A 23,158-nucleotide genomic window follows, 5' to 3' on the forward strand; every position below is an offset into this window, starting at 1 on the left:
CGCAGACCATCGCAAGCAAGTTGAATTAATTTCAACTCTGTTGTGGCATCACTGCTAGGTTAAAAGGTTAAATAGCACATGGTTTTTGGAAATGGCAGCGAAAAGGAGACGGACATGCGATTGGGACTTACAAATTAACCTGGTGCAGGAAACATAGTCTGTGGGACCAGACACTGAAAGAATATATGGACACTGACATCATATAAACCCAACTTTAAATTTTTTAATGTTGATTTATTACGATATAATATTCATGCCATAAACATAGCTGTATTTTGCAACGGAAATCTGATTTTCAAAAGTAACTTGGTTTAAAGCAGGACAATAAAGATTTACTGAAGGTCATCACTTCTTTGTAGTAATATAGTTTGTAGTCTTGATTTAACTATGAGACAATTTACCTTCAGTACCATGGCAAAGCAGCGTTGCATTTGGCAGCAGAGAATGGACATGACCAAGTTGCTGATGTTTTGTTGTGGCACAAAGCTTTTGTTAATGCTAAATCTAAACAGGGAGTAACACCTCTACATCTGTCAGCACAGAATGGTTACAACAAACTTGTCAAACTTCTAATAGAAACACATGGAGCTACTATTGATGCTCTGTCGCTGGTATGGTTAAATGATATACCTGTATATAGTCATTGGTTTAATTCTTCATTCATTAATGTTTTCTAAACAGTAACATCACATAAATCAGTGACAAATGACCCTGTAGTTTTATTATGACCAAAAATGAGAGATGAAAATGAAAGATTTCAATTGGGTTTTCAAGAGGAAATTTTATGAATAAAGTAATGTAGGATGGGGTCAGTGGCTGGCCAGGAATATGATAAAACTTGGTAGTGCTGTACCTTTAACAGGATCTTTTCAAACTCAAATATGTTTTTTCTAGAAAAAAAGGAAAGTGTGTTTTATTTTTCATAATTTTTGCGATTAACTTTTTTGAGTCCTGGAATTTTTTTAACAAATAATTGGACTTTGCTGTCAATTTGACAGTCTCTTGTTATATCCTTACTCCATGAGAGAGGGATGTTTAGTGATTATCATATTCGTCTGTTTGTCCGTCAGTCTGTTATTTTGTTGGTTTCTGGATGAAATTAATGAAACACTAAATCTTTTAAAATCTCACAAAATTTTATTTACTTTTTAAGAAATATTCCCCTGTTTTGATTGAATTAACTGTAACTTGATTACATTTTATAACTATTTTTGAAAAGAACATTCTCAAAGCCAAAGTTTAATGTGTATTTGCTTTTTGGTGTAGCACAATCAGTTATGTTTACTTACTTCTAAGTGTTGTACTGTAATTGCAGGCCAAAAGAACTCCTTTACATATGGCAGCCCAGAGTGGTCAAATGGAAGTGTGTAGTACATTACTGAACATGAAGGCAGATGCTAATGCTACTGATGTGGTATGACTGCTATTTTGTGTTCTTTGTTGACATCCCAGTATAAAATAACTTACTGCTAATATCACTTATAGTTTCTGTTCACCTTGCTAACGTACCTGTTAACCACCCCCCACAAAATCAATTAACAAATTAGAATTTTCCACATACAAATGTAACATTTAAGGAAGGTTTTTTGTGAAAATTACTTTAGTTTCTGTAAAAAAAAAATAACAAAATAATTGACTTTTTACATAAGAAATTGCTTTTAAGTAAAAATCTCCTAATTTAGACAGTGTCAATGGGGAAGAATCTCCCACTTAAATTGTTCCAAAGTTTAACAGGTATGTTAATTAGTAATCGACAAATGGGTGATCCTGGAAACTTTATATACATTTAAGTTCAGAGGTATTAATTTCTTGAAGAACAGCAGGAGCAATATCCATACATATACTACTTGAAAGACAAATTCCTGAATACAATGTAATTATTTCATGTTTATATTGTGTTTTTCTCAATTTCAGCATGGTCAGACCCCTTTACATTTGGCTGCTGAGAATGATCACTCTGATGTGGTCAAACTTTTCCTAAAATATCGTCCTGAATTAGTTACCATGGCCAATACTGTAAGTACTTGAAATATAAGTGGTATTTATAGAAGTGATGCTTATTTGATGTGTCAAGATTTTCTTTGTTGTTTGTGATTGAAGCCATGTTGACTTGACATTTCCAAATAGTAATCTAAATAATTAAGAGTTATTGTTTTTTTTCTAACCATTGCTTTATCAGGTTAAGACCAGTTAAGGAGTTTTATTGTGGTTAATTATGCTTTGTTTAGTGGCTAAATTTACATTTTAGGGTTTAGATTTGTGGATAAATACAAACTACAAAAGTCATGCAAGTTGTCAAACACTTAGAAGATCAAATGGAAAAATACAACTGCATTTAAATGTTTAAAGGAAGCTTTTATTATTCGCCTCAAACCATTTGATTTATATGTTCCAGTCAAATTGAACATTTACATGAAAGCTGTATTTGTACACCTTACTGAAGCATGTAGACATTTATAGTTAATGGTATTGGAGTGAGAAACTTCAGTTGTAAATCAATGGCTTTCTTCAATAGCCGTGTATAGAAATAATTTTAGCCAATGCTATTAAACACGGACAAATTAGTTTTCTGAAATAATCTTCTATTGGTTTCTACTCAATTTTAGAATGAAATGCAAACTTTTAAAGTATCAATTTCATTTAATTTTATGTTTGAAAATTAAAAAAAAACCTCATTTTTTGACATTGATTTTTCTTCATAGGATGAAGTAAGTATGCTGCACGTCAGTTTTGTTTACGTCATTATGTTATAGTCCCCATAAGTTTTTTTAAGAGCTGCTTAATTGGAGAAGTTTTTACTATGTGCATTGCTATTTTAGACTATGTACTTTTAAAACTAGGCTTGTCAATTAGTTTCATGTAAAAGTTTACTTTAAAGTGCTAATAGTTTTACTTTTTTATTTTTACAGTAGAATATTTATTTAAGAATGAAAGAATAGAATATTTAAACATATTTATAATTGGAATTGAACTTTTTCTCTTATTAAAACACTTTAATCTTGTAATTATTCTTAAACATTGTGATAAAGTTTTAAATGATGATTCTTAGTCAGTGTATAATTACAGTGAATTCATAAGAAATTCCAATATTTCAACAGCTGAAACCAAACTCATAAATTATAAAGCCATCTTATTATGGAAATAATTATTAACAGTTGTTTATGATATTACGTAAATGGAAACATGAAAATCATTATTTTGTTTCTTTGTGTAACTGTGGATCAATAAAGATATTCACAAATTGATCATTTGAAATAGAAACTTGGTTTGAATTCACTGTAATATCATTCCCCTATCCTCCTCTGCCCCATGTCTGTTCATTCCTGTTTTACCAACTTATCCATCCCATAATCGTCCAAATTATGTCCTTGTGTTGTTTGTTGCATTGTTGATAAGGAGGAAAGATAATGCTTGTTTTCTATGGAAGCACATTTAAGGAGAAATAAACTCAAATTTTATATCTACATAATATTTCAAAAAACTTCATGTTGTCCCAGACCTGAACTACCAAGAAATGCCATATAAAAATGTTAGAAATTATTTTATTCCTCATCTATAAAAGCTGCTATGCAAGGTGTTATGGGAAATAATTTGTAGAAATATAAATAAGGATTTTCTTTTATGGATATCAGTGAAGAAAGATTTATTAAATAACCTATAGTCTGAATAATCTGAGTTCAAAAATGGAAGTACTTAAAATGGCTTTTACATTCAAAGATATTGCAGTTTGAAATTGTTTAATTGATTTACTTTTAGAATGGAATGACTTGTGCACACATTGCTGCTGCAAAGGGTAGTGTAGCTGTTGTCAAAGAACTGATGAGGTTCAACAAGCAAGTTGTCACTACTGCTAGAAACAGGGTAATTATAATCCACTGATAATGTTTATTGTTGCAAAATTGTGTTGTGTTGCATTGTAAAAAATTATCATTCGGGTCAAGGGGTCGTGACATGTGAATAAGCCAATATAGAAAAAAACATAAACATTTATTTGGTTGTATCCTCACATTAACATCAAGATCAAATACATAAACAGTTAATTTGGACATAAATCATTCAAAAACATCACACGCAGACAAAACATGTCCACAGCATACAAAAGTCATTTACATTCTCCCTCAGCTTCAATGTAACAAACATACAACGTCACTAGCAAAATACGGGAAGTAAAGTATAAATTAAAAGTAAAATAGACGAAAATACAAATTCACAACATTTATATACTAATAATGCATGCCATATTCCAACTTTGAAGTACAAAGAAGCAGGTATGGATCTACATAATGATAGATTTATAAACTGATCAGTGGTTTAATAAAATACGCTACTGGCACTTTCATAAAATTCAATAATAATGAAATGTGATATGGTAGAAAATTGAAATTTCACAACACAACTAACTCTCACTAAAAGGTTTTAGATTTAACTGATTACAGATAAAAAAAAAGAAATATTAGAAGAATCTTAACATTTTTTCTGTCTTTTCAACATTTGTATCATGAATGTGTTTTATCTTTTGTAGACCAACGATTCTACAGCGTTACATCTTGCTGCGGCTGGAGGTCACAAAGAGGTCATTCAGGTTTTACTGGAAGCAGGGGCATCAGCTGTTGATGAGAATGCAGTAAGTGTAAGATGTCTAACTGTTACAGCCCAGTTAAGCTTAAAGGGAAAAAAGTATGGGAGGAAGAATATTCATTTTTGTTCTGGTATATTAATTTAAAGGATTATTTAAAGCCTACATAGTGTTGGTATACTATAATACTTCCAATTTTTCTGTCACATTGATTTTAAAGATACAGTGTCATGTTAAGGGAGATAATTCGTGTCATTTAAATTGAAAGCTAAGTCAAACAATAAAAAAGTCTTTTTTTAAGTTCAGCTGGCCAATTTAACAAGAAACTCATACATATTATATCCTTCCTAGACAATTCAGTATATTTATTTAGCATCTTTTCATCCTTCCTTTACTAATTCTATAACATTTGGACAGGATGGTATGACAGCTATTCATTTAGCAGGAAAACATGGTCATGTTGGTGTTTTGGAAGTACTTAAAGGTCATGTTTCTTTGAGAATCACCAGTAAGAAGGTATGAAAATGAAAAGAGGATTTATTCAAATCAACTATTCTTTTCTTCTGATCAAAGAAGTAAAGATTTGTTGAAATTATCTGATGTAACATCAATTAATACCTGTAGCCTTATATTAATACACCTTGGTTGAAAAGAGGGAGGTATGTAGTGATCATGGTATCTGTCCATTTGTCTATCTGAAAACTTTCATTGATTCTTTATTACTTGTGTATGATGCCATTGTGCATTTCCTATTTTGTTTTTTCATCTGAATGACTTTTGGGGTTTCCTGATGCAAACAATGGACTTTATCATTGGTTGACCAAGGGAGGGTGGGGCATCTTCAAATCCATTCCTATTTTTGTTCTTCTGTCTGAATGGCTTTTGGGGTTACCTAATGCAAACCATGGGCATTAATATGGTGTATGCATATATATTGCCTGTAGAAGCGAGCACCAAGAGATTCAACATTCTTGAACCCTCACCTTTAACTCTGGCTATATCATTTTTTGATTAAGCGGATCCAGTTCAGAAAATGTATATAGTCCGGAATGATAACAGTTCTCCATGGATGGTGGGAATGTTTTACACATAACCTGTGACATAAGCACAACTGACAGTTTTACAGAAATTCCAAATATGATTGCCTTCCCTATTTTATCAAAGTTATGCTTTGATTTGAACAATGCTGTGTTTTTTCCGAGGCAGGTTAAGGTTCTTGAACAGCAAGTGGAACAGCGAAGATGTGTAAATACACTTGTCAGTGCATGCAACCTTTCCCAAACTTTTTCATGAATATTTCATGAAGCAGGAAAATATTAAAGGGATGCATTGAAAACAACTGTATATTTGTACATGTAATAATAAAAAATAAAACTTATATATTTTTGTATATTGAACCAGTGGAGTGTAAATTTCTGATTTTCTTGGTGCAGAACTTTTATTATATGGCTGTTTCTGCTGTCTACTGTACATATTCCTTTTAGGTTGATAGCTATCACTGGGGACCATCTCAAGAATGCTTTTTTCACATACACACATTTTGCTGTTGACCTCACTTCATGCTCACTATTATTTGACCAAGGGGAACCATCTTCAAATCTGCAACTCCTCTGAACTACTTGATGGAATTTGATGAAACTTTCACAAATTCTTTATCAGGTGATTCTGGTGTGCACCTCCTGTTTAGTTTTTAAGTCTGAATGCCGTAAATCACTGATAGGGTTTTCTATATGGCTTCTAGGGGTGGGGTTGGGGTGGTGTCATCAAGTGAGCTTTGCTCACAATTTTTCATGTATATTTTCATCTTGAAAGTATGTAAAAAAATACAACTATCTTATGATTAACAAAAAGACCTTTGAAAAATTAATACATATGTATAGTTATTGCAATTTTATAGTTTTGTGGGTAGATTATCATTTATTTATTGTCTTTCAGACTGGTTTATCTGCCCTCCATGTAGCAGCTCATTTCGGCCAAGTAGATTTCGTTAGGGAGATGCTGACCAAAGTTCCAGCTACTGTGAAGAGTGAACCACCTGTTGGAGGGGATACAGGAGGTTTTAAGGATTTTGGGTCAGAGGTAAATATTGGTTTTATCTAAATCCTATCAAATCACATTCAACTAGAATACAAGTATGGAGGATTGTCTGCTTCAAGAATTTATCTTAAAGAAAGTAGAAAATAAAAACTATTTTTTTACCAAATTAAAGTTCTTAATTTGCCTTATAAGATCTGGTAATGATGACTGAAAACTGTGAAACCATCTCTTTAGGTCAAATCTTATTGGATTTTGCAATCAAGTGATAAGTGACATACATTGATGTCCCATGAGAGAATAATCATTTATTGATGTAACATAAGAATCTAACACAATTAGCATAAACTTTGGTCTCACTAACCACTTCTGGATCAAATGGCAACCCCCCTCCCTATGTAGTACCAAAAACACACTGAACCTAGATCTATGATCTATGCATTGTAATTGCATTATTTGTGTGTATTCTGATCAAAAGTAGTCGAAATAAAGCTGAGAATGTGTACTTTAAAATCATACTAGTAATTTACTGCAAAAGTGTATGAATATTGTTTACATATGCGAGTAATTTGCCTCCATGCTGTCAGTTAGCAGAAAAGGTAAAAATGTGGATTTTCAGTATTATTTATTCAAGTAAATTTTGTGAAGAATTTCTACAATCATTGTACCATTAGCATAATGATTTTGAAAGCCTTTTCTTCCAAGCTTCGCAGTGGTATGCAACTTTAAGATGTCATTTGTCCTGTGAATTCACAGTGAAATTTTGAAAATTACTTGTTTAACATGTAAAGTAATGGAAATGTTAGCAGTGGTTAGTGAGACCTTTTAATGAAATGCACGAGGATTGTCTCCCTTTTCCACAATTATAAACAATTTAAGTGGAGTTCCTAAGTAATGTTATTAAACAGTTATTTTCTAACAAGAGATGTGACCACTTTTAGGCTTTATAATTGAGTTGGTAAACTTGGTTTTCCCCATATTTATTTGTGAAGTATTAGGACCAGTTTCTGCAGGGAAATTGCAAGCCCTGAGAACATTTATTTAAAACATACAATCAAGTTTCCGCAATGACCACTTTAGTTCAGAAATCAATAACATTTCATAGGACTGAACCCAACTTTTTGAGTAAAATGCCAAAGTTTGACAAATCTTTGAGATGACCGTATGATTAAGTTCCTCTTATGGATTTCTGGATTTATGAGATACTGACAAAACATAGAATTTGTTTTTGATGAGGAAAATCTGTTTTCAGAAAAAGTTTGCTCTAAGATGGTTAAATAGTGTCCAGGTAAGACCGGGTCACATTTTCTCTACTACACCCCTCCCCTTTCACAATATTGTTTCTTAAATCCTTAAGTATCATTTTTAAGAATTTGTTCCTTTCTAAGATTTTGTGATTTATACATAGAAGTGATAATATTATATTATGCTTGTCAGTAGTGGCTGCACATTTGTTTAGTTGCTAAAATGCTACTAGAAAATAATATTTAAGCACCCAATCATTTTAAAGTATAATCTGAGATATATTTACCTATAATAGTTTCATATTTATATATGTGGGTTATGTACAGTTTTAGTGTTCCAATTTAATCCTGAAATTTTTGTAACATTACAGGGTATTATATTCTTTGAAGTACTGCTGATCAATTTGAAATATAATTTGCATGCACTAGAATTTGACTTAACACAGATCTTTGAGTCACAGTTTTGTAACACTGCTATTCAAATTTTGCAACAATATACTGCAACTGGAGCACCTATAGAAGCACCTTAAACTCTTTGTTTAAACCCTATGAATCATATTTCTGGACTTAACTTAAAGATTACAAAGGGAACAATACAGTACTCCTTTTGAAAAGTTTTACTCATGTTCTTAGTTTTATGTTTTGTTCAGTGGAATTCATGGTTGGGATTGATAGAATATTGAAAGGTGAAGACAAAATAAGGATAGTGGAGACAAATGCATAAAATATCAGAACAAAATCTTGAATAGTCCTTTTTCATATTCCTTACTTTGGCTTTGTTATTTGAGATTTTAAGCAAAGGGGAGTAATGTTCTACATATTTGTCATCTGACAGACTAGTTTACTGTCAATTTGGAGCAATGGACAGCAGTAGACTTCAAAATCAAATATCAAATTTGTTAGAACCATGGTAAGTACTTGGATACTTCAAATAACTTATTTCAAGCCATTCGGGTACTTACCGAAGTGAAAATAGTTTAAGTTTCCAGGAAAAATGTTAACTGTTTTCCCTTTCCCCAATGAGACCCCAACCAGGTTGTCGGGTGTTGGTGGGTTATGTCCCTTTGAAAAACTTGCTAGAATGGCTTTCATTCAATAAATATGTAAAATGTCTATTGAATGAGCATCGCCAGAACAAATCCATGCCCATGTATTAAAATGGATTTTACTGGTACTTGTTTAAGGGGGTAGACTAAGGTAAGGGAAATAATTCTTGAAATCAATGATATGTTTGTATCATTTTCAATTTCACAAAAGCCTATCAAGCTTTCATTTGAAATAGAATGAAATCAGTCCAAGTTACTTTGATGCTTTCAATAGATTGATGTAAAATGCTGAATACAGATGTTCAATGATTTGTAAGAGTTGTGTTCCTTACCCTATGTCTACCTCCTTGAATGGTTATGTATTGCCTAACCTCTGGAACAGTTCAGTATTTTATAGCCAACCCATGGAAATGGTTTAGGATTCTTTATTTCTTTGTTTTACCAGGTTATTACACCCTGGAAGTTTTGGTAGGTTAATTAATATATTTGTCAAATTTAAAATCAGTGTTTGAATGTGGAGCAAATTAAATTCAATGTTTTTAAAGTTTTCAATGTTTTCTTTCAGTCTGGGTTAACTCCTTTACATTTAGCTGCCCAATCTGGACATGAAGGTCTAGTCAGGTTGTTACTTAATTCCCCAGGTGTACAGGCAGATGTATCTACAAATGCACAGGTCAGTATTATATGTTGGTATTGTCTTCTGATTTATATTGGTATGAAGCACATTTTTCTTGCAAAATAGTATTGAAATACATATTCATTGGTCTTAAAGAAATTATTTCACATTGAAATTTAAAGCTGATTTTTTAAAAATGTTTAAAAAACTGTAGATAAAAAATAATTTTTCTACTATAGGGAGCTATTCCACTGCACTTGGCAGCCCAGGGAGGACATACCTCAGTTGTAAGTCTACTTCTGAGTAAGTCTACATCCCAGTTACAACTAAAGGACAAACGAGGGAGAACAGCCCTACACCTGGCTGCTGCGAATGGCCACCTTGACATGGTGGCTCTTCTGCTGGGTCAGGGAGCGGACATTAATGCTTGTGATAAAAATGGCTGGACATCACTGCATTTTTCTGCCAAGGCTGGGTATTTGAATGTGGTCAAATTGTTGGTAGAAAGTGGAGCCTCTCCAAAATTTGAAACAAAGGATGGTAAAGTGTCCATATGTCATGCTGCTGCAATGAATCACTCAGAAGTTCTGAGTTATCTACTGAGAAAGGACCATAATACACAGCATTTAATGGATGACAAAAAGGTATGACCCAATTCTCTGTCCAAAGTACAATATAAAATTTGTTGTTGGTTTTTCACAATGACAACAATAACTATATGATAAAAGAGAGAATAAAGTCCCTTCGTCTCTATGTTATTGTGAACATTAAAAGATTCTAAAAAAATGTTTTATTAAAGTGAATAAAGGTCATGCATGCTGATTGTATATAACAACATACCAGGGCTTCATAGAGAGTATTAATTAATGTTTAGTGGTATTTGCAAGATCTTTGAAATGTATTGAAATTTAACACAGCAGTATATATCCATCTGGTTATAACCAAGTACTTTAACAGAGAATCAAACAGCAGTCAGATACAGAATGTTATTTTGTTGTAAAAGCATTAATACCAAATCTTACAAGGTAAAATAGTTACTTGTGTTTTTGCACCGTACTTTTTCAGTTTGTCTTTGACCTAATGGTTTGTGGAAAACTGACAAAGAACAAATGCTTAGAAGAATTTATTCTCCTGTCACCTGCTCCAGTGGAGACTGCTGCCAAAATGTCTAGTAGCTTCCGTCTGCTTGCAATCAAAGAGAAAGAAAGATCTAGAGACTTAATGGTAGCAGGTGATTATTGTGAAAACATGGCTACTGAACTGACTGCAATTGCTGCTAGTTCTAATAGTGCAGGCCAGATTCTGAAATCAGTAGATAGTCATGGGACTCCATTTTTAGATGTTTTGATTGAACATGAACAAAAAGAAGTTGTGTCACACCCATCGGTACAGAAATATTTATCTGACGTTTGGATGGGAAATCTGAAATGGACAACATGGAAAATTGTGATGTTATTTGTTGTGTTCTTGTTTATACCGATTGTGTGGATTATTGTGTCTTTACCACTGAAACAAAAATATAACAAAATACCAATAATCAAATTTATGGCATATTTAGTTTCCCATCTATACTTGATGTTCTTGTTTTCACTGACTGTAGTGTATCCATTAACTCCTATCTACCAATCAGCATCATTGATTCCTCACTGGTATGAGTGGTTGTTATTAGCATGGTTGTCAGGTTTACTAGTGTCGGAATTGACTAACCCTGGTGATAGAGGTGGTCTTGGTTGGCTCAAGGTTATCTCAATAGCGGTCAGTGCAATTGGAATATTCGTACATGTCATTGCATTTGCTTTTGATTATGACACTCGGTTAGTCTTATTATACATCAGAAATCAAATCCTCGCTTGGGCTTTATTGATGAGCTTCGTACAATTACTAGACTTCCTGTCTTTCCACCATTTGTTTGGTCCATGGGCTATAATCATCAGAGACTTATTGAAGGATCTGACCAGATTCCTTGTGATATTATTAATATTCATGCTTGGATTTACATTACATTTATCAGCCATCTATCAGCCTGTATATGCACCAAAGGATCCAGACCCAACATTGGGAACTGGTGTTGGAAATGGTGAACCTGATGCTGGTTACATGTCTCCTGTTGATACATTTGGACTGCTTTTCTTCTCTCTTTTTGGACTTGTAGACCCTGATGCATTACCAACCATATATAGGAACCCAGAATGGGTACTCATCCTAGCAAAAATTGTGTTTGGGACATATATGATGATCACATTAATTGTTTTGATTAACTTGTTGATTGCAATGATGTCTGATACATACCAAAGAATCCAACAACAGTCAGATACAGAATGGAAATTTGGTCGAGCTAAACTGATACGGAACATGAATAAGACATCAGCTACGCCTGCACCACTTAATCTGTTTACCAAGATATTTGCTTATGCCCGGATGGCTTGTAAATATAAAGGTACAGTCATATAAGCCCTGTATAATGTAAATAGGGAAATGTTTACATTGGAACTATTTTTGCTACATTTATGGACATGCAATATCTTGAAAATAACCCCATGATTTTTTTTTTATTTGTTTCAGATGTAAAAATGTCTGCCCATGAAAATTTAGTTACACCCGTGCAAATTATTTGACCCAACAAATCATGAAAGTAATATCTCCATGAAAATTTCTATTTCTCTGACAAGCATTTTTAACTGAATGATTACTGATTACAAAACTGTTGCACCACATGTGATAATTTTTTTTTTCAAATTACTCTTTTACATGTCTAAATTTTGTTTTCAATAACTTTGCATTATATTCAATTTGCAATGAAGTTGATTTATTAATATAATAAGAGTAATTTTAATTTGGTATGATTGTATATTAAAGCTGTTTTAAAACATTTATGACAATAAAAAAAAAACTTGTGCATTACAGGGAAAGTGTGTACAGCTCAGGCCCATGACTATGTGAATGAGGAAGACGACAATGATGCCTTCTCAGATTCTCGTTCTGTTGATTTGCTGGCACATAACTCTGTTGGATGGCTGAGGAATGTTGTCAGAAGGAATACACAAGTAGCACCTGAAGGTAAGGCACTTGGAAATGGTATCTCTAAGTCTTATGAAAAGCAGGTTTTATATGACAGATGTTTTCTATATATAAGATTGTATTTTACCCCGTATTGGCAAAGCTCAAGGGGATATAGAGTTGTACTTTCTTTCTCCTTGGGCCTGTCACTCATTCCACAGGATTGAAAATATTGTGATGATTTTTTTTATTGAGTATGTGTTGTGTTATATTTCATGTTTTCTAGGGCACTGCTCAGTGACTGCTCTAATGATTTTATAGATATTATAGACCATGGACTAAGAAATTTATGAGATTTTTATTGCCCTTTACAGTTCTCTATAATCTAATTTTTTTTAAAATATCACAAAAAGTTTTTAATTTGGTTATATTTTGCCTTCATCTACAGGGAACCTGGAAATGCTTCTTGTGAGTGATTTGTAAAATTTTGTATGTAGCTTCATTGTAGTGGGTTGTAAGGTATGTGCAAGTTTTATCTTGATGACAAATCAACTTACTATTTACTGTACAAACAGGAGCACATGCTCTGATTTCAACTCACAGGTCATGTTTTAACTTTGCCTATCAGCAGCTATGTGTACCTTTCTTCATAGTGCTTATTGTAAGATGAAATTTGTATTTTTATACAGATGGGTTCTTAAGAGTAACAGGTCATCATGGACCACAGAGGATAGAAGATGTGGTTGATTGGCTAATGGTAGTACAGAGATATCATTCTATGCAGGGATATGAAGACGGGCATACCATGGGAGACAATGAAAATACAGGGAACCTTCCAATGGAATAAACAATGAAAAGAATATCCCGTTAAATATACTTGAAATGACTGGATAAGTGTAACGAGAAACCATTCTAGTATGAAGATAATGTTATTTGGTGATAAATAAATGTTAAATTATGGGTAAAAACTGTTCACAATGCAATAATCAATCAAATGTATATTTAATCTTGAACTTTGTAACATGTATTTGTATAAATCTATATTTATGGTTACATATCTTATGTCAGCTTTGTTAAAGATGATGCTTCAATGCTTAATGTGTGAATGGTGCTTGTATGAAATATGATTTGAACATTTGTTGTGTTCCATTTAAAGAACAGTTGTATTTCATTCTTTATATATTGTTGTCCTAAAGCATTTTCCTAAGCTTTTAAAATGTGAAAGTTTGACCTATTTTTTTTATATTGGCATTGTAACTGAGTTTGCAAACAGTTTAGTTAATATGATCTATGTTTTTGTCGAAGCATTTATCTTCCTTTTTTTTGGCGGGGGGAGGGGGAAAGGAGTGGAGGCGGTTAATTTTTATTAGCTTTTTCATTTCTGGTCTTCTAAGAGTGTGAAAAGGAACAATTTAATTAGGGCAATGTTTTTAAATCAAAGTTGATATTTTTCTGAATTATTTGATATGAACATGTATTTTTAAATGCAGTTCTCTGTAATTGATGTACAATAACAAGATTTAACAAATTAAGCTGATCCAAAAATAACTATTAATTGATGTGTGCAATTTTTTTTTTTTTTTTTTTTTCAATCTTTCAAATGTTTCTATCAAAATAAAAAAAGGACAATTATACTTATTTTTTTTTTCAATTCATTACAGAAAGAATGAATTCATATTTGTAAAGTAGCTATACCATGATGTACTTCTCTTATTTCCAAATCTACCTGACTTATGCTTCTTATTTGCAGACATTAAAGGGAGTTAATCATAAGCATACTCTAGATTCGGTTCAATTCTTTTTAGTGTCAGTCTTCGTAAGAATCAGGCAGATATCAAATTAAAATGGTCTTTTCAAATAGAGGAGGCATCCTTGAGTGAAATTATATTGTCAGATCGGTGTGTTTTTGACATGCATGTTTCTGATTTTTCCCATTTTGCCTGATTCTTACAAAAACTTACACTTGATTATTTGTTATTATATATATTGTGTTACAGTTTTAATATGAGACAGTACTGACCACTTTCATGACATCAGTGATAATAGTGATCATACAAATTCAAAAGTCCCACTCCTTAACATCAAGTTGTATTGGTCCATTCATCAAGAAAAGTTTATGAAATGGTTGTAGGCTATACACTGATAAAGGGTAGTCAGGGTGATCAAGGGTAAGCCTCATCAATATACATTTATGGTTTTATTTTATACCATCTGGATGGTCTCATATGGTTTGTCTCCTGAATTGATTTTAGTAGTTATGAGTTACTGTACCTCAGAGTGTACCTGATTCAGAAAGTATGATTTACTTTTAAGATAATCCATTTCAACTTTTTACTTTTAACAGGGTACATAAGCAGTCACCATAAAACAAGCATAATATATGTATTCTTTACCATATTTTCATTTTGAACTAAAATGAGACAGTGTTTACCTTAATACAATGTCTGCAGCTCTTTTTATTGATTTCTATTATGTATATATTGTTTATTAGATGTATGTTTGATTTTTTTATAGTAAATTTATGATTCTAGAGATGTTAGTTTACTTCATCAATATAGGTACAGTATTTGTATTACCATTAAATATTATAATTTCTACTAAAATCATTCTATTTTCCTAGAACTATGGAAGATTGTTGAGTTCTGTTGTTTCATTAGGCATTTACCTGTACTTGTTTTACCAAACAGATGTGAAATCAACACAAACAAAAAAACTGCAATGCTCACAAACTTGATAGGTAATGGGAAAAGGTAAGGGAGAATGGACATCCTTATTACTATTTCCCCCACTTAAAGTGGGTGTATAGTTCTATTTTTTATCTGGATATTGACCAATACCCTTGACCAATAAGACTAGTACATTTACAAGTTGTAGTAATAACCTCAGTTTTATATATGCAAACTCCTGGAACTGAAAATCTGTGATTTACATCAGAATGCAATTAAAAACTAACGGACTTAAAAATTTGGACACAACAAATAAAAACAATAAATTCAATTAAAATTTTCAAAACCAGACCAAAAAAAAAAGTCAATTTTAAATAAGGAACACAATAAAAAAAGAATAGAAATAGAAAAAAAAACATTTTGCATGGGTATTAACACCTATTTTTACCCTTTTTGCCTCTTTAAAAAAAAAACAAAAAAAAAAACATTAGGGGCCACTAAGTCCAAATATATTTGGAACCTACCTTTAATGGTTAGTAAAAAATCATATCAAAGTTTCAGAACAATGATTAACAACATCTAAAGTTATCTCACGGAAACAAAGTGTCTCCAGATGACGATGACTGGGCTATTACATGTACGACCGCTATTTTTGCAGTCCCATAAAAATGTTTAATCATATTTAAAGCACATGAAATACTCCCCCCCCCCCAAAAAAAAGAAAGAAATTGGTGTTTTAAGTTCCATAACTGATAATAAACTAGAGAAACTGTGAGCAATGCTCAACAGCTTGATATTACCACTCACCCATTTAATAGCATGCACCTTATGGCCTCCAAAATATTTATGACCAAACTTTTAAATAGATGCACAATGGGCGTATGTAATAAAATTATGCGAAAGTTTCATTAAATTTCATTCAGTGGTGTAGGAGGAGTAATGGTTAAGAGATGGGTCCCCCCATTTCCCCATATTAATAAATGACAAAGTTCATGGTTATGTAGAACCAAGGAGTTAAATAAATCTACTACAAAGATCATTGGTGGAGCCTCCTAACTTATTGCATCAAAATCTAAACTAGTAGTGGCAGAGCGGGTATTACAGTATGTAGTAAATATTCTGTGAGTTTCACTGAATTTCATGCAGTGCTGTAAGAGTAAAGGATAAGAGATGACCATCTCTCTGCAAGACAGACGGTAGGAATGAAGGATGGACACCCCAGATCACTAGTAAAAACTAGAAGAACTGTAAGCATTGTTCACTTAATTAATACCCCACTCTTCCATTTTATATAACATGCAACTTTTGACAACCAAATTGATTTGGACCCAAATCTTGAAAGAAAAAAAAACAATACAAAACAAAACAAAAAACGGTGCACAATGAATATGATATTCATTACTTCATAAAGACTGTTAGTAAGTTTCATTAAATCCCATTCAGTGGTACGGTAAAGGAGGAGTAGCGGGGAGACGGATCCCCATATTTGACTTGTCTTTGTCCCTGGACAATATTCTTTTAATTTCCGCTAGAGTCTTGGATCCCTTGGTTATTCTTTTTAAATGGCGAAGTCCTGGCCATTTTTTGTTGTGTGAAGCCCCCAAATTAATTTGGATCAAAACCTTATATTCGAGGTACACAATGGTAATATGAAAGAAAGATCTCTGAAAGTTTCGTCCAATTCAAGTAAGTGGCGTAGTAGTAGTTACGGATCGGATAAGATGTAGGTCAACCCTTACGTAACGGAAGGAAGGAAGGACGGACACCCCTATCACTATAATTGCCCTACCCCGCAAGCGGGGGATTACAAAGTAACAAAAGTAAATGGGCAACTCGGACTCCACTAAAAACTGGGAGCATGGACCAGATGCACCGGTAGGGTAAGCGTCCTCTGCTTTTCTAGAAACACCCGCCGAGTTGCTCATAAAAAGTCAAGTCCGGGGTAGACAAACGAGGAAAGAAAAACTATGACCCGTTGAATAAATCAGTTTTCATGGTGCTGATGGATACACCATAACGATCCACGAGTTCATGATAACGACCATAAAACTTCTGTAGTGATGACTTCAATCTTGTAGCAACATAACCCTGTTCCAGAAGCCTATTTGTTAGAGTTCTAGCGCGATACAAAAAGTCTGCGTAGTTTCGGCAAGCTCTGGCATAACGTATGAGTTGTGATATGAACACTCCATACACAGGAGCCGAAAGGATGTTGCCACAGATGAAAGGAAAGTTGACAATTCTGAATGAAGTCATCACGTTTGTCGTAAAGTTTGGTCAATAGTTTTCCTTTACCATCGATTTCTAAGTGTAGGTCAAGATATGAGGCTGACTTCACAGTGTCTGTAGTATCTTTTATCTCAAGTTCTTTTGGGTAGATGCGATGTATCAAATCCCAAAAATTAGGATTGTTTAAAGATAACACGTGATCTATATAGCGGAAACTGAGATTGAAGGATCTAGCCAAACAATATTCTTTCTTTCTGATCAGATCAGCTATAAAGTCAACCTCATAAGAGTGAAGGAATAGGTCAGCTAGTAAAGGAGCATAATTTGTTCCCATTGGAATGCCGACCGTAAAAATTTGTTCCCATTGGAATGCCGACCGTAAAATCATTTAAAAAATAAAAGTTAAGTATGTTACCCCAACATCAAGAAAACTGGTCTCAGTGTCAAACAAAATTTTCATTACAGTGAAACATGTTTCAGGCATTCATAATTAAGAAAATGATGTATCTAACATATCAGATCAACTAAGACTCTTAGATAATCCTTTTGGGGTTACAATTATTATAAAATCGTAAAAAGGGGGATTTTCAGAATCTGTATCACACGTTGTTGTCATTTTTCAAAATTAATATTTTGTATGATACAATTCTTTTATACAGTATCTTACTGATTTTTCAATTATTAATCTATTCGACGTATCTGTTCATTTCAGGCGATTAGTCCTCATTTTCATGGTGACAAAAATGACTTTTTCATAAAGTGAGGAATTTTCGAAATTTCATATTTTCGTTTTCTCCCATTTCACTAGCTGAAATGGGCTATTTTTTACATACCGTTCTCCAAACAAGCTTTGATCGTTTACAGCATATTTTAAACTGTACACAATGTGTTTCTGGCATTTATTATTAAGGTATTTATGTATCAATCACATTGTCTAGCATAGATGCTTAATATCTCTGCTCAAATATCCTAACGACGACAAAATATTAAGAAGAAAATGTTCAGCATTACAGATTATCACTCATTTTTCCAGAATATTGTAGCTTTTGTTTCAAATGTCACAGTTTTAATTTGATTTTATTTGTTGTCATTATATTAATAGCCTGTAAGGTTTCAAAGAAGCAACTACAATGAATGATTGACATGCCTATACCCCCCACCGATTCAAAAATGCTAAGTTAACAAATAAGAACTAATGGTTTTCAAGGATATTATAATTATTTTCTCATTCAGTCAATCAAAAAAAAATATTTAAGCTGTTTGAGTTGATAGAGAAATTTTTGTTGTCTTTAATCGAATTGTTTTGTGAATTTATATATTGGATTTTTAGGAATTTCAGAGTAATCCTTAACTTTGTATATCATTTTATTATATCTTATAACCAATTTTTTTTTAAAAGTTAAAAATGGATTTCCATTGACATTTTAAACAAGAGATAAAACATAGAGATATTAACCATTGATTTATTCCCTTAACATTTATTTTTTCGATAGTCTGAATAAACAAAATATACGTTTCCACAAAATGGATAATTTCAGCGGTGTCTTCCTTGAATGCCAACATTTTATGTTATCTATTCCTTGAATGCCAACAAAAATATTTCAATAGATGTTTATATTATAACAATATGTGTTTTTATAACAATCAAAATGTTTTATAAGTATTTAACTGTTGAGATTAATTAATATATAAATTAATATACCTTTTTATATGGAAAACAGCAGATTTTTAAAAATATGTAAGAATATAATAAAATTGAATTATTAAAATTTGTAAAAATATAATAAAATTAACATTTTTTAAACTTTTATTTCAGAAATGTATAAATTATATACAGAGATATTAAAGAAATTTAACATTATTCCGAACTCTGAACTTATTTGATTCTAACATTTTAACTAATTAATATGAATATATTTTTATTTTCTACATTTTCTGCCTCATGTGATATCAATTTATAGTAATAAAGAGTATAGTCCTAAAACCACTTACAGCAAAAACAGATTTTTTTACATTGTGTTGCAATTACAAATATTTTATTAAATTGAACAAAAACTTCATACTTAGTAACTATTCCAGTTCTAGTATTCCTACATAACTGGAATGTTCGATTGAAATATCTTCAAGTTATTGGACTACAAAAATAATTCAAAAGTCTACTGTGATTTTGTGATGCTTGAGTAGAAACAGCAAGAAAAAAAAACAACAAAAAAAACCCCAGATTTTAACAACTGGAATAACTATCTGAAATATGAACTGAATAAGTCACCTGTAATTTACCTATCTGTTAATTAGTATTAATGTTTTGATAAGCATGCACCTTTGTTGTGATAACCACTGACACCTATTCCTTGAACACCAACAAAATTTTACAGGTAAATTGCCAGTAGATCAAAGGATGTTGGCATTCGAGGAACAAACCATTTCAGCCTAGGTGACGTATACGTGTGTCAATCATTCATCACATGTGATAGACTGGGTGTTATCAATATCCTGGGTAACTGTAAGAACACACGATTACCCATATATTGGCGATGTGTCATCAACACATGTTCTGCTACAGTCAACACGCATGATGGCCATCTGGTCAAACGTGGATACCAACACAACCACCCAAGCAACCAATCCAAAATTGATGTCATGAGGGTAATACAGACAATGAAAGACCGATCTAAATCCGAGGTCACACCCGTACCAACAATCTACGAGGAGGAAGCAGTGAAAATACGCACACTAGAGTGGTACGACGATACCAGGCAGATAGTAGAGCAGCTACCTACATATTACTCAATTAAAACTTCACTTTACCACCAGAGATCACTGACCAGACCCGCGTTACCAAAAACTACCATAGACATCAACCTCCAAGACAAATGGTGTACAACTACTGCTGGGGAACAATTTCTACTGCCTGATGACAACCCACGCATGCTTATATTTTCAACTACCAATAACCTGAGACACCTGGCTGCTGCTGATACTATATTCTGCGATGGCACCTTTTACACATGCCCTTCATCAACTATACACTATCCATGCTATGATCGACGGTTCCATGTTTCCACTAGTATTTGGCTTACTACCGGGCAAAGACCAGACAACCTACATCAGATTCTACAGCCACATCAAAGAGATATCTCGCCAACTCAACATTCAATTTGTACTTCAGCCTCAGACTGTATTCATCGACTACGAGATTGCCACCAATAACGCCGCCACTACTGTATTTCCAGGTGTGACCATCAAAGGATGTTTCTTCCACTACACGCAATGCATCTGGCGCAAGACTCAAAAGTGTGGACTCCAGACCTACTATAAAGACAACACCGACACCACTAAACTTGTAAGACGGGCTGCAGTACTACCACTCGTCCCCCAGCATGAAGTAGAAAACGTCTGGTTCAATGCACTACAAGACATTGACAACGCAGACGACATACCCGATACTACTACATTTACCGTCTACGTTGCCGAACACTGGGTTGAGAACAACAGATTTTTATGGAACCACTACCAGACAGAAGGACCTCGCACTACAAACCATTTAGAGGGCTAGCACAAAAAAATCAAGAAAAAAGTCCGACATGCTCACCCAAACATCTACGAGATAATTGACTTACTACAGACTACCCAGGCCATGACAGAAATTACAGTGATCCAGTACTCAGCAGGAGGAGCTCGTCCACCCAAAAGACCAGTTTACCGACGCATCAACACACAACTACAGCAACTCAAAGACAGATATCAGCAGCGGATTATGACTGTGACAGACTAGTACGCAGATGCCGCTTCTCCCTTACTGCATCTTAATTAGTGAACTTTTATACGATACAAACATTGTAATATATTTCATGCTTTGTCATTTCTGATAATTTAACCTGATTTTATATTTATTTTAATGCTGCAACTGATACAATGGGTCTTAAATGTTGTATATGTATTCTTAGTTTGTGCAAATTATTTATTTTATTTGTTGTGATTCAAGCTATCTGAAAATGAATTGTCTTGTCCCTTATCTTGTGTTGTTGATTTTGTTATTAAAATATTTATTAAAAAATAATGTTTTACTTGTTTTTTATAGGATTATTAGAAATGAAAGACAAATGTACAAATTAAATAAAACACGCAATCAATACTAAAACAAAACTCAACAGAATGCCAAAATATATTTTCTGCAGGTAAAAAAAAAATATTATGCATTTCATTGTACATATTTAAAACAAACTATAGGTCTTCAAGGTGTATGAACCCATTGTCTTTTTTGTGTATTTTACAATTTAATTAGTATGGTAATTAAATGTATGCAAACCAGGATGACACCCATGTTTCAATAATGATATCAGAAAACTACTCACGGACTGAATGGCTTTAATATTGAAATCATGAAAATTCTCCTTTCAATTATTTTATAGTCACAGTGACCGGAGATTTTAGAGCCTATCGCCATGGAGGAAATGTTATTAATATCTTCATTATATATGCACAATGGGTACATCTAAACTATGTACAAATTGCGTATGATGTACATTGTAAACGATAATTTTCTTTCATATTTGCATGATAGGCAAATTTTTTTTTGGGGTGGGGGTGGGGGAGGGTGTTACTATTTTTTTTCACCTAAATGGCCTTGAACAAGTTTAATTATGCATTACTTTTGCTTAATAGAACGCTAATATGCTATTCAAATGTACTTGAATATATAAAAGCTGGTTTGGAGAACGGTATTTGAATTAAATTACAGGTGAAATGTTACTCTTACGATGTATGAGGTTGGAATTCCGTTCCTCCATACTCCAACGTTAGGATATGGCACCAAGTCAGAAAATAGCTTGCCAGACAACCTCTAGCACTGCTGGAGTAGAGTAGTAAATTCCTCTTTTTATGAAACAAGTTATTATTGTCACTTTGAAACTGAGAAATAATCGCCTGGAACGAGAAGATAAATACTGAATACATCATTAATTAAGTACCAGTCCATATAAAATTCAGACACTGACTATGGTAAACTGATTCATGGTGTAGAAAAACCCATGGATCAGATGATATATTTTCATGTGGCAATAGTCCTTTCTGTATTTAGATCTGTACTTTTGAGAAAATGCATTTTAACCTCCCACTAAAATCAACCAAATCAAGAACGATAACTCTTGCAAAGTGCTAATTTAATGTACAATCTATATAAATTTTATCTCAAAAGCGCAATCCCCAAATGAAAAACTAAGACTGATTATGTGGTCTGTAACTGATTCTGAATAGGAAATAAAAGTAAAGTTGGTGGGTTTTGAAATGCATGGATCGATCACTTATTGTCTGATTTTTGTAAAGACTGCTGCTTAAAACAATAGTTCCCAACATGTTTTTTTTTTCCAACATCGTTTTTATGCTAAAAATTAACATTTTGGTTCATGTTGAGGTATTTTTTTTTTCGGTGGTAGGATGGTCATTTTCACCTAATTGTGTTTGAAAACGTTCAAATATCTACTTCATGGGCTCATTTGAAAGCTGAGATACCATATAAATGTATTCGAATATACAAAATAAAAGCTTGTATAATAAAAAAAATCAGTGGGTTTTATTAAATTAGATTAAAACCAGCTGTTATGATACGTTACACTGTCTTACGCAGCGTGTGCCTTTGTGTGCTATCCTTATGGCAAGCCAAAGTGGGCAAAAAGTCATATTTTTTAATATTAAAAAATGATTTTTTTTACTATTAGAAATTGATTTGTTGATGTTAAAAATTGAATTGT

General features: G+C 32.9%; 2 protein-coding genes across 3 annotated transcripts in view; both read left to right on the forward strand.

The window, feature by feature from the left end:
- The window catches only part of LOC148629425 (uncharacterized), a 66,804-nt gene extending 51,750 nt beyond the window's left edge, over nucleotides 1-15,054 (forward strand). Inside the window, exons 17-29 of one of the 2 annotated variants that reach the window (XM_088550767.1) lie at nucleotides 408-611; nucleotides 1,316-1,414; nucleotides 1,915-2,016; nucleotides 3,757-3,861; nucleotides 4,523-4,624; nucleotides 4,994-5,092; nucleotides 6,512-6,655; nucleotides 7,863-7,898; nucleotides 9,466-9,573; nucleotides 9,756-10,160; nucleotides 10,582-11,953; nucleotides 12,421-12,573; nucleotides 13,203-15,054. In XM_088550767.1, coding sequence (XP_088406893.1) covers nucleotides 408-611; nucleotides 1,316-1,414; nucleotides 1,915-2,016; nucleotides 3,757-3,861; nucleotides 4,523-4,624; nucleotides 4,994-5,092; nucleotides 6,512-6,655; nucleotides 7,863-7,898; nucleotides 9,466-9,573; nucleotides 9,756-10,160; nucleotides 10,582-11,953; nucleotides 12,421-12,573; nucleotides 13,203-13,360 — 3,087 coding nt within the window. In that variant the 3' untranslated portion in view covers nucleotides 13,361-15,054. The remainder of the gene's footprint in view (nucleotides 1-407; nucleotides 612-1,315; nucleotides 1,415-1,914; nucleotides 2,017-3,756; nucleotides 3,862-4,522; nucleotides 4,625-4,993; nucleotides 5,093-6,511; nucleotides 6,656-7,862; nucleotides 7,899-9,465; nucleotides 9,574-9,755; nucleotides 10,161-10,581; nucleotides 11,954-12,420; nucleotides 12,574-13,202) is intronic. The other variant, XM_088550775.1, reaches the window with a different exon arrangement.
- A 5,346-nt stretch (nucleotides 15,055-20,400) lies between these two features.
- LOC148629426 (uncharacterized) lies at nucleotides 20,401-20,964 on the forward strand. The gene has a single exon (XM_088575204.1). The coding sequence runs from the start codon at nucleotides 20,401-20,403 to the stop codon at nucleotides 20,962-20,964; it is 564 nt and encodes a 187-aa protein (XP_088431330.1).
- The last annotated feature ends 2,194 nt before the right edge of the window (nucleotides 20,965-23,158 follow it).

This window comes from Perna viridis, chromosome 1 (genome assembly GCF_037379345.1).
Source record: "Perna viridis isolate PV_CMFRI_1.1 ecotype Kerala chromosome 1, ASM3737934v1, whole genome shotgun sequence".
NCBI lineage: Eukaryota > Metazoa > Mollusca > Bivalvia > Mytilida > Mytilidae > Perna > Perna viridis.